Source organism: Agelaius phoeniceus, chromosome 2, assembly GCF_051311805.1.
Source record: "Agelaius phoeniceus isolate bAgePho1 chromosome 2, bAgePho1.hap1, whole genome shotgun sequence".
Classification (NCBI taxonomy): domain Eukaryota; kingdom Metazoa; phylum Chordata; class Aves; order Passeriformes; family Icteridae; genus Agelaius; species Agelaius phoeniceus.
The window spans coordinates 90,634,170-90,645,787 of NC_135266.1; the positions used below are offsets into that span (position 1 = coordinate 90,634,170).

Sequence of the window (11,618 nt, forward strand, 5' to 3'; positions counted from 1 at the left end):
GTTTCAATGCACAGAGACAAATTAAGATTTTCCCGGAAGCCCATCTGCTGTTTTCCCCTTAAATCTTTACCTGAAGGAAGGAATTAGACTTGATTTAAGGGAAAGAATAGAGGAGGTAGAGAAATTGAGCAGTTAATAGAAAGAGGCTGGCAGCCTAAAGTAGAGGGATGGCAAGGGAGAAAACAAACAACTTCACCAATTAGGAACAAATTAAGGATGGAAAGGAGTTTTCAAAGGATAAACCTAACCCACCATGTTGCCTTTTCCACTAGTTACAGCTGCTGATGTACATATCATATGTACATATGTACGAATGAACATATGAAACCTCTAGTTATGCCATTCTCAGTCATTGCAGCAATACCTTTTTTATTCATTTGCTTCCAAGACGTAATTCTGGAAATGTTTCCTCCCTGAGAACACCAAATGTTGGTATTCCCTAACAAGATGCTTTAATGGAAGGAGAATAAAAACAGCAACACAGAAAAAGACATATGTTTTAATCTGTCATTAAATAAGTTTGCTAGAAAGTATAAACTTTTACAAAAAATTAAAACCTTAACCTTTTAATAATGTTTGGATGATATTAATCTGAATGAAAATATTTTGAATGTTAGTGTAATAGCTTAATAAACTGACTCCCAAATAGTTTAGCTAACTCAAAAGGACATGCATTTCTCTCACATACTTGAAAATGGAGTAAAAATTGAGGTGAAATCTAGCAACTCTCATCATTTAACAGAAAAGAATATTTCTACCCAACAACTGTAGAAAATTTATGTCCCCAGACTGCAACTCTGAGCTGAAATTTGTCTTAAGAATATGATGCTAATGTCCCTGCTCTTTCTGAAAGTGTCAGACCAACAAACACAATCAAGATCTCAGAAGAATTTTGTCTCAGTTCTGCTGCATTCTTCCTCTGGAGAGATGTCAGTGCTGTTGAAGAATATAAAGTGCAGAGATCATTCAAGATTGGAGAACTGACACATTTTGAGTGAAACAAAGGATCTTTTCTGAAGGATAAAACTCCTTCCTATGGCTGAATATACCACAGTGTATGAATTGCTCTATCATCAAGGTCTGAAGTAAAATTAAGAACATAGTCAACCAAAAAGGAACATGACTTATGTAATATTTTTTCGTTATCTGTTCAGCCGAATTTTTTATGGTTAAATATACACACATATGATACCTCATGCTATCATTTTCTATCCCTGCATGCACCCGAACAACTCTTACAACTCTCAGTCAGAAAACAGAGGAACAAAGTGTGGAGGTACTAACTGTCTGGGTATATTAAGCTTGGATGATATTAAAAAAAAATAAAGTTAATCACAAATTATTTTTAAAGCAAGTATTTCCTTTAGATTATTTCTATATTCAAATGCTTGATAGGAACTCCATGACTTTTCTCAGAAAGTGGGGATATACCCCAAAGTTCCTCTTCCTGATGTGAAGCTTTACAAGAAAGTTACAGGTACAAAGCCACAGTCACTCTGCCAAAAGCATTTATGGCTCATGGTTAGGGAGGAGGCTTGAAACTAGATGACCTTCAAGGTACCTTCCAACCGAAGTCAATCTACTATTCTATGGTTCTATGATTCTATGATTTATGGGTAATAGCGTACTTCTGATCGTGTTGGCAGTGATGGTTATGATTCACAGATTGTGGCTCAACTCTTTCTATTTCTGAGATATTCTGTGACCCATACAGCTCTGCTTTCTCCATTGACTCTCAGGATTTTACATTGTCACAGTGCATATTAAAAGATACAACAAAAAGGTAGTCATGCAGACAGGCAGAGCATCATATTTACTACCATTTACTACCTATTTGGAGCAACAATAAAAGCAGAGAACTCTGGGCAGTAGGTTTCAGCCATCACACAAAAGTGTTGCATGTTGTTCTGTAGGGCTTCTGGGGAGGATTCTTGTTCTGGCAGAACCTCTGAAAACATGGGACCTCATGCTTTGCTGGATGCAGAGGTGGTTCCCAGTCAGCAGTCTGGCTGATGGCCTCAGTTTCAAGCTGGATAGCTTCTAGACTGCTAGACTGACACCTAGAATAGATCAATATGTGATTTACAGACATGTGAAAAATAGGAGCTGGTAAAGGAGTTGATAGTAAATGTCCAGTTATCTTAGAATTTTAGAAAAGAACAAGGTGGGGCTCAGGACCCTTGACTTTATAGGGAAACAGGACTGACTGAGGGATGCATTTCCCTCTTGCTACAAGGAAAATAGATTTTGATGTCAACATGATTCAATGCTGAATAAACCCTGGAGTGCTGAGAATTAGTCTCGCAACAAAATAGAGAAATGAAATTCCAAGATCAAGTTCTGTTCCCAGTACAAGATGATTCTTTCAGCCCAGTGTGTGGGCAGCTTGTGGTGGAGCAATGTTTAACTCTGTGATGACAGAGATCCTTCTGTGAACTTCATGTAAGTTCCTCTCATCCCTGCCCCAACTCCACCTTTCTTATAGTAGTGATAGGCAAGAAAGATTTATATAGTTCAATGACTTTAAGAGCCAAATCTACCCCAAACCCAGAAAAAAAAAGCATGAAACTACTGGAAAAGGTGGTAAGATGGTGCCATGACAGTCTCACAGAGCACAAAAAAGGGGAGAAGTGGATTCCAGGATGAGACAGGAGAAAGATGCTTTGACTTACTGCAGGATTGACTAAGTTGCTACAGGAACTAAATTGTCCTAGGAAGTTTAGCTTAAGTCCAACATGAAACCTAACTTTCTGTCAGCAGCTTGAAAGTAGGTAAAGGGATGATTACAAAGGGTAAATCCTGTGACCTGAGGGATGGTAGAGCTGAATGACAAGTAGTAACTTACTCTGGTTGGTAGACAAGATATTTCTCTTCTTCTTTAATATCACAAAACCCAGAAGAAGTGCAGAAATGATCACTACAACCACAGCTATAAGTGGGCCAAAGAAATTTATCTTTGCTTGCTCCATTTCTTTCTCTTTTATCTCTGAATAAGAAAACAGAGAAGATACACACAGCCAAGATTTAATTTGGTGACAATTACTTTAAACACTCTATCCCAAAGTTACATGAAATAGAAGTTTAGGTCGAGACCCTTGGCATCCTTTTTACTTTGCTATTGTCAATAAATCACTATCCACATTATTTTATTTCCCTTTCCAATAACTAGTGAAACTACCTGGTCTTACTGGTCACTTCAACAGCAGTAAAGCAAAGCATTCTTTCTAAGGTTTGGGTAACATGTGAAAGATCAGCAACTTAATTGGTGCAATAGCCAATGAGGCAGCTACTGTGCCAATGCTGCTCCGTGTTACCATGCAAGTTGGAAGAACCTGGAACGTGTTACTACTTGGTGTCTGTTGGAAATGATGGTCAAAGCCAACTGAAATGCTGTAAGGGATGTGAAAGTAGTAGGGAATTCAAAGGACTTTCCCTCTATTTCTGGTTTTTGTGTTTTTGAGGTTTTGGTTGGCAGGGTTAGCAGCTGATAGAGCTTCAGTTATTGCCAAACAAAACTTACGTTTGTGTGGAGTTCCTGGTTTCTTACCCACCATCACTGTTTGTCAGGTATCTATTTTCATAAAGCCAGAGAGGAGAGAATTGAAGAGGAAAGAGGAAGATTCAGCATTATAGCTAATATAACCATTTCAAGACTAATAAGCGATGTGCAGAGATGAACAAACATTAGAAGGCTTCTGGATTGTATTTTAAGAGTATTTGAAAGTCCTAGAATGCAAAGACATCAGAGGCAGTTTGCCATATCTGGTGTTGATAACTTAACCCTTTACCTAAATTTATATTAAGGAAACTTCACTGTAGAACTTTTTCAGAACAAGTGGCAAATTTATTTTACATCTGCAGTAATAAGGTGCATGTTTATACTGCCCTGGTAAGTTTTCTTGCAATGCTACCATTCCCTCTTGGCTCCTTGTTCCTGTTAATTGAAGCACAGCTCTCCATCTTCAGCATTGTCTAAAAGACACATGTGCAAGCCAAATGAAAGTATGACCAAAATGGGAATTGTCTTTATTTTGATGTTCTTGTGCCATAGCTTATAAACAAAAACATGTGAAAAGAAGTTTTCCTGGTCCAGAAGATAAATAAATACTGCTTTAGTTTAAAGAAAGGATCAGCCATGTGGAACCCTGAGATAATCCATCAGTAAAGTCATAATGGAACTCAGGTCCCCAGCTTCTTCTTGCAAGAGGTGTCTGAAAAAAGACACAGTTTCAGAGATGAAAAATCCCCAGATAGTCATTTTGGAATGTGCACTTAATTCTGCCAAATGTTATGAAAACTACCAGGAATGCTTCTAATATTAGTCCAAGTTTCATGGTCTTTACAGTTAAACTCAGCACAGTTTATTTGGCAGTTTGTGAACCAAATATGGTCCATGGAACTCTTCTGTTTAGCCTTCTGCCTCTTTCTAAGGAATGATTAAGAATAGCAGCTCAAGCACTTTAAACCAGTAAAAGACCCCTTTTTTACTATCAGGGTAGTCAAACTCTGGAAGTTTGCTGAGAGAGGTTGTGGGTCTTTATCCTGGGAGATGTTTAAAATTCAACTGGATAAAGTGCTGTGCTACCTTTTGACCCTACTTTGAGCAGAGTGGTTGAACAAGATTATCTCCAGATGCGTCTTCCAACCTCACCAGTTCTCTGATTCTGTGAAGTGACAACCTCTCCCAACAGCTGTCACCTCCAGAGACTGGTTGCTGCCTGATCCAGACTCCTAGGTTGCTTTGTTGCTACTGCAGCATCTTCCAGGGAGGGGATCAATAGGGCTGTGTTCTGGATTGTGTAGCAATTCCTTCTCTGTGCCCTCTCCTTGTTGTAATAAGATTTCCCATGTGGAAAAGAGAGGAAGTTCAGCGGTGAATAGGATAGAGAACCCACAACCCTTTTAACCAACTTCTACTCCTACTTAGAGTTTATTCCCTGCCTTGACCATGCTGCTGTCTGTGATCAGCTGTCCTGCACTACTACCGGCTCCTACCTGTGCAGAAATTGGAATGGCCAAAGGGAGACTCACCTATGCCCAGTGGGACTGAGACAAGGCTTCCCAGCTGCTCCCTAAGGCGAAGCAAGCAGCTGATATTAGTGGGGCTCCTTGTAGGAACTGGGATGTTCAGCTTGCTGGTAACATTGTACAGCTTTGTCACAGCATCCTGTGAGACATCCATGTGAGCCGTACTGCTGTGTGTTATGTTCTCGTGTGAAATCAGCCAAGTCATCTCCTTGGGCTCTGGATAACCTCCACTGGAAGAACAGGTGAGGTTCAAATATCCGTTGGGCTTTAGTTCCCCAGAGTGCAGTTCTGCTATCTCAGGTTGACTATAGTTGGCTGAAATAGACCAAAGACAGAGCATCATGAGCCAGCCACGCCACATTTGTGACAGTCTCTGCCAGTTATTTAAGATTTAAGTTATTTAAGATTTTCAGGCAACAACAAGTCTAAACACTTTTCTTCAGGAAGACAATGGGCATTCCAAGAAGGGATTTGTATGGCATTTTTTTTTTGGTGTGTATGAAGACTTGCTGCTTCTTGTTCTCAGGGTGTTTCAAGGATGCAAGTCTGATCAGTCAGACAATGGGCCTCTGTCTCTCTCACCTCTTTAAGACATATTAATACCTCAGAAAAATGAAACCTGGCCTGCTAACAAATAAGGGCTTAAGCAGAAAATGGGAAAGGACCACAATGTTCCCTACCTTTGGCATCCTGAATGGGTAAGGGGAAACCCACAAACTTCTAACTGGGAAATGTAAAAATAGAAATAATCTGAGAGAATCCAGATGGGGTAAGTTCAAAGTTCAGTGCTGTTTAAGTAGAAATGTCCCTGGTGTCTGTCAGTATTGTAAGTAAACATTTTGCAGCATATAATTCATCATCACTTTGTGGTAGGGTTCCCTTAGCTTAGCTTTTCTGATGGAATTGACTATAGCATAAGGATTTTTTATTTTGTGTCACTCACTCATCATAAATGAAAAACACACCTGTTGCTTTAAAAAGCCAAGTTTCCCATGCAAGAAATAGTGAAACAGGAATGGGAAGAACTATTTAAACATAAAATGTGAATGATAAATAGCAGCTTTTAACCAATACCCTCTCTTAATTAATCTACATATACTCAACCAGGATTTGTTTGGTCAGAGGTTTATAGTAAAAATAATAGACTATAATGGAAAAGGAGAAAGAGAGAATGTTAACATAATACTGACCACTAAGTTGGCACATAGCAAGTTAAAAAAACCCCAGAGAACCTCCCAAAAAGTCAGAAACAAATCCTGAGAAGTAGACTTAAGATTTCATTGCAAATGCTTCATTTTTTTAGGGCCAATGGGACTAAAGACAATGTGCAGAAATATTGGAGAAGGTAAAAGGGTTCTTAGAAAAATGTGAGTCTTAAGAGGGTCTCACTCTTCTGCACACACACTCAATGTGTTGGAACAAGGATCTAATCCTTGCCCTAGAGGATTGTTAATATGGATGAATGAAGATACATGATGCTGCTTTTATTTTCTCTATCCTAATACACAATGCATAGGATTTAGCTTAGTCACTTAAATCCCCCCAAGAGAGTCTATGGATATGAATTCAAAATGGAAAAAGGCTCCCATTTTCTATACCTCAAAATTTAGTTAAGTTGTCCTTCAGAAAAGCTCAAGGTCTGACTTGCTTTGCTGACTGCTGTCAGACCTTTGGTCTGGAGTATTTATTCTCTCCTTGGTATTTTATAGGGATAGCAAGAATGCAATCCACGGCTATGAAACTTGCCACAACATCCAAGTGATTTAAGGGCTTCAATCTTATTGACAGTAAGCAAGTGAAAATAGTGGAATATAGGTTGCACTTCTCTTTTATAGTTTCTGGAACCTCAATTTACTGAAAAGTGATGCTGGGTGCATTCAGGGTGTGGGCTACATATATGAGGTTTATGTTTGTTAATAGAAAAGTACATTTCAGAAGTCTTTTGTATTTAATGATAGTGTCTTCCAAAAAAACTTTGGGATTAGCTTAAATAACTCAAGAGACAGCAGTCCATCAAGCCCTTAATATTTTTGTCAATGGCTTAATCACTTTGCTTTTGTTCTATTTTCTTAAGTGACCATCTGCCTTACTTCCTTCCAGACACTGACTGTCGCAGAATAATACTTTTTTTTTCTTTTTTTTCTTTTAATATGCAGCATTTCACATGTATTTCAGGTTCTCACATTCTGGAAACAAAACTCTTCTGATTATTCTGTGTTATAAGGTTGTAAGATTGTTGTTTTAATGTTTCTAGTTGACTGTATTTTTTCCAATATTCAGATAACTCTACTAGGGCTTTTTTCACACTTTTCAGTTTTTCAACATCCCCTTTAAAATGAGCAACTGTAAGTCTCTCTTGTGACATCATTTCAGTCTCAATGCTCTGAATAGTGCATATTTTGAAACAGCTTCCCTAGTCTCACCTACTTCCCTTATTGATCTATCCAGAGGAAGCACTGCAGACATGCCACAATAGCAGATTTTCCAGTTAAGCTGCTTGTCGGCATGGTCCCTACCTTGCATTTTTAAGAGCCAAAGTTTTCCACTGTGAAATCTTCCTTCTTTTTCTGGAGAAGGATCTGAGTCTGTTTTTATATTAGTCATCATGGCTGTATGAAATACATCTAACATATATATAGAATCCTAGAATTTCTTGAGTTAGAAGGGACCAACAAAGATCATCAAGTCCGGCCCCTGGCCCCACAAAGGATGCCCAAGAGTCACAACCATGTGCCTGAGAGCATTGGCTAAACTGTTCTTGAACTCTCTCAAGCTTAGTGCTGTGACCACTTCCCTGGGGAACTTGTCAGTGCCTGACCTCCCACCCACAGGGTGAAAAACCTTTTCCTGTTCTCCAACCTAAACCTCTCCTGACACAGTTTCATGCTATCTATATATTGTACTGATGTAATACATAAAAATGACATGTTTAAATTGTATTCGAAGGTACTGCATTATTTCTGAATGCTTTGTCACCAAGTGATCCAGACAGCTTTGTGTGACTCCCCTGTCATTCTTGTACAGCCCTCAGGTGTTCTCATGCCCATTTTAAGTGTCACATGCCAAACTACAAAAATCCCTCCCTGTATGATATGAGATTCTAATTAAAAAGCAGCGTGTAAGCACAGGTACATTTCAATATTTGCATTTTTCATCTAATTATTTTGAAGGGCTTGAGTTTTTTTAAAATATGGTTTTATACTGCTCCTTCCTTTGTGAGTTTATTGAACAGAGAGTAATTTGGAAGGAAGTCAACAGCACATTGTTAAAACTGTCTTCCTAAGCTAAACCTTAAAAGGTGTAGGAGACTTTTAGTCCTAAGAGTGAGATATCTGTAACATCTTGCTCAGATTTTGGGTAAACTGATAACTGATTCAACTGTTTGAATTGATTGAGCACTTGATGCTACACATCTTAAAGCAAGGGCCTTGATACTAAGTGCACATTGTGAGTTTCTGAGTTCCGAAATGCCACTGAAAATGCCTCTCTAGTAGATCCTGGGAGAATCAAAATTAACAATCTACATTTTCTGTCTGTGGAACAAGGGAACACTTGCTAGTAGCACAAAGCTAAATAGGGTCAATTGTCCTGGTACCCTGTTTTTGGCTGCTGTTACACTTGGCCTGTTCTCTTTTAAAGTAGTATGCTGAAGCCTGAAAACACCAGTGCAAGTTAGAAGCTGCCTTATTAATGACTAGTACTATCACAGTGGAAGACAGAACACAGGCATACAGATAAAGGCTACTAACAGAATAGTTTAAAATAGAGAAACATTATATATTAGGAATTTAAAAAATATTAGAAAATGTGAAGAAAACATTGGTGCCTCACTCCCATCTCCCTGTTAAAAGATTTACTGCCTTTTCCTCTGATTAGAAAAAATTCTCTGATGCAGAAAAATCAGGTGGTATCTCACCAGTGTATGTATATAATTTTCTTCAGAGGTATTTTCTGCCTTCCTTTAGCTGAACATATGAATTTCTACTCCTCCATGTGGGCTGTTTTTTCTTTATTTTCCCTGTGATTTATATGATCGTAAAATAGCCTGTGTGCTTGCAGAGATCTTGCTATGTTTCAATTCTAATTTGCCACCAGTGTTGATAAGGTTGGATAACTACTGCTACTTTTAATAGAAGGTAGTTTGTCAGATGCAAATAAACAAGTTTATTTTCCAGAGTCCTAAAAGCCATAAAACTTGCAGGAAGCAAGTCTCTTATCCATCTTTAGATATTCTGCTCCAGAACAGGCACAATTTCAGGGGCTTGGAGACAGGACCCATATTTCTGGACTGAACAAAATCACAGAGAATCCCACAGACCAGATGGCAATGGGAAGAGATTACTTACCAATGATGTGCAGTGACCACTCAGATTGGTGTATGACCATTTTTGGTTGTTCAGGGGTTTTTTGCATAATAATACACTGATAGCGTCCCTCGTCCTCAACTCCTGCATTTAACAACTGCAAGGTCCATTTGTCCATGTCCACCTTGGTGCGATTTATATATTCAGGACTAAGGTTCTCATGCTTTTCTTGGCCATGATATACTTCGTGCACCACTTTACTGTCTTTTTGCCAAAAGATTATTAAATTCTTCACATCAATTTCCTGAGAGTTTGGAAAATAGCAGGATAGGTGTACAGTGTGATGGAGAAATGCCTTCACCGGATGCACACTGGCAGCAATACCTTAGACAGAGAGAGAGAAAAATCAAGATTTCCACCAGCTGCAAAAGAATATCAAGTTGCACTCAGAGATCCAACACTTAACAACAGTGGGAATAAAACCACCAACATTTAGACACAAATTATCCCACTAGGTATGACAGGACACAGTAGTGGTTCAAACTAACTCATTTAGTCATGACGAGTTCAGGTCATAAAACTATTTCTTATTTTTCTTCCCATATTTTACTTTCCAAAGAAGGCCTACCACACAGAGATCATGAGCATCTATATTTTAGAAGACTTATCTCCAGGCCAAAGATTCAAACAATTCTTGCTCGCAGCATCCTGAGTGTAATGAGGTTCTGCCACAAAGAAGATAGATGCACAATTTCTGTTTAAAAAGTTGAGTTAATTCTCCTAAGAAAATAACAACGCATTAAATTTTTGAAGAAACTGTGAAGTACACACTGTGTGGTAAGTGTGAGTGTCTAGGGAATGCATGAGCAGAAGGTCAGAAACAGGTGAATACTTTCAATCTCAATGAAGAATTAATCTAAAGTTTAATGACAAATTAAATGTCAGATTTAACTGTTCTGTAATTAATTTAGAATTTAATGACAGAGTAAATGTCAGATTTAACTGTTCTGCTGCTGATCTTGTTAACAGAAATGGTCAATAAACACAATTATGCCTTCATGCAAAGAAGGGAAGAACTGCACTACAGAAGGGATGATTTTTCTCCTGCTTTCTCCTGTGCATATGTCTATTATGAGTAGTGGTCTGGGGGACTGTGTTTTCTTGGAATAAGAAATGCAGCCCTCTGTCCCAGAAGATACAAACATCTCTGCTATGTTCAAAAGGAGAAGATGATTTACAGTCTCTCTCCTGGTGCAAAGTTTTGACTGTTCTTCCAGAGCACAAGACTACAAAATGATCTCTGTGGCTGCCTCAAACTCCAGTTGTCCCATATCAGACTGCCAGTTTTCGGTTTAGTACCACTCTTCTCTATAATGCACAGAGGTGATACACGCACATTTTAAAGACAGATTTAAATTGGGAATTTAGGAGCAACATGAAATAAGTGTAATGTAAAGATATAAAGTTGAAGAGAGGAAGTACTTACTATATATATTTTATAGAGTCCCTGCACACAATTTAAATACATGTCACATGGGCTATATGACCTTGATTGTGCAATGGAAGTGATTAATACTACTAAGGAATGAGCTTCTTAGTGGATGAGAAAGTATCACATAGTAGGACACAAACAATCAAAATAGTTTTAAAAATTAAAAATGTGCCTTTTACCTGGGAGAAATATCATAGCACAAAGGAAGAATATGCAGGCCTCCATGACACTGTAAGAAGAGGGAAAGAAAGAAATATGTTAGAGGTTGAAAACATTCCAGTACTCCCAAAGAAGTGGTAAAACAAGAAGTTTTAGCAAGAGAGAGTATTGAGAAAGTTAATCTCACCTTTTTCTATAGATTGGTGCAAGGGATTCTGTGTGTTTCCCAGCCTTTAGCAACCACAACTAGCATGCTTTGGCAGATCTCTGGTTTACAGAAAAGGTGATGATGTGCAAGATTACTGCAGACTGTGTATGCCATGGGAGGAACACAGAGTCCCTGAGGTCCAAAGGGCAGGACAAGTACCCAAAATGCCTGGAGCGGAGGAAAGAGGAATGGGGAGCATGCTTGGCCTGGCAGTGTGGGGAAGAAGATGGGGAATTGAAAGTAGAGGGGGAGGAGAGTGTGATGAAGAAGGAAGAGGTGGGGGAGACATCTCGGTGATGTCAGCTACCAGAAGTGATGAAGTGTGTGACCTTCAGTTTTGTGACAGGAACAGGAACCTATCCTGAACAACAAAGGATAACAGAGAAATCTTATGATATATGATACAGAGGGCTGATGCTAAACAGCA

General features: G+C 38.7%; 1 protein-coding gene across 2 annotated transcripts; it reads right to left on the reverse strand.

Annotated features, from left to right (window-relative positions):
* Positions 1–259: 259 nt before the first annotated feature.
* CD86 (CD86 molecule) lies at positions 260–11,400 on the reverse strand. Of its 2 annotated transcripts, XM_054627930.2 has the most exons (6): positions 11,171–11,400; positions 11,004–11,053; positions 9,375–9,716; positions 5,032–5,343; positions 2,846–2,986; positions 260–2,060 (listed from the first exon to the last, which is right to left on the reverse strand). In XM_054627930.2, the coding sequence occupies exons 2-6, from the start codon at positions 11,047–11,049 to the stop codon at positions 2,041–2,043; spliced, it is 861 nt and encodes a 286-aa protein (XP_054483905.1). In that variant the 5' UTR covers positions 11,050–11,053; positions 11,171–11,400; the 3' UTR covers positions 260–2,040. The 2 variants fall into 2 exon arrangements, with proteins under 2 accessions (XP_054483905.1, XP_077030350.1); XM_077174235.1 differs by lacking the exons at positions 260–2,060; positions 2,846–2,986 and adding an exon at positions 3,268–4,211.
* Positions 11,401–11,618: the final 218 nt, after the last annotated feature.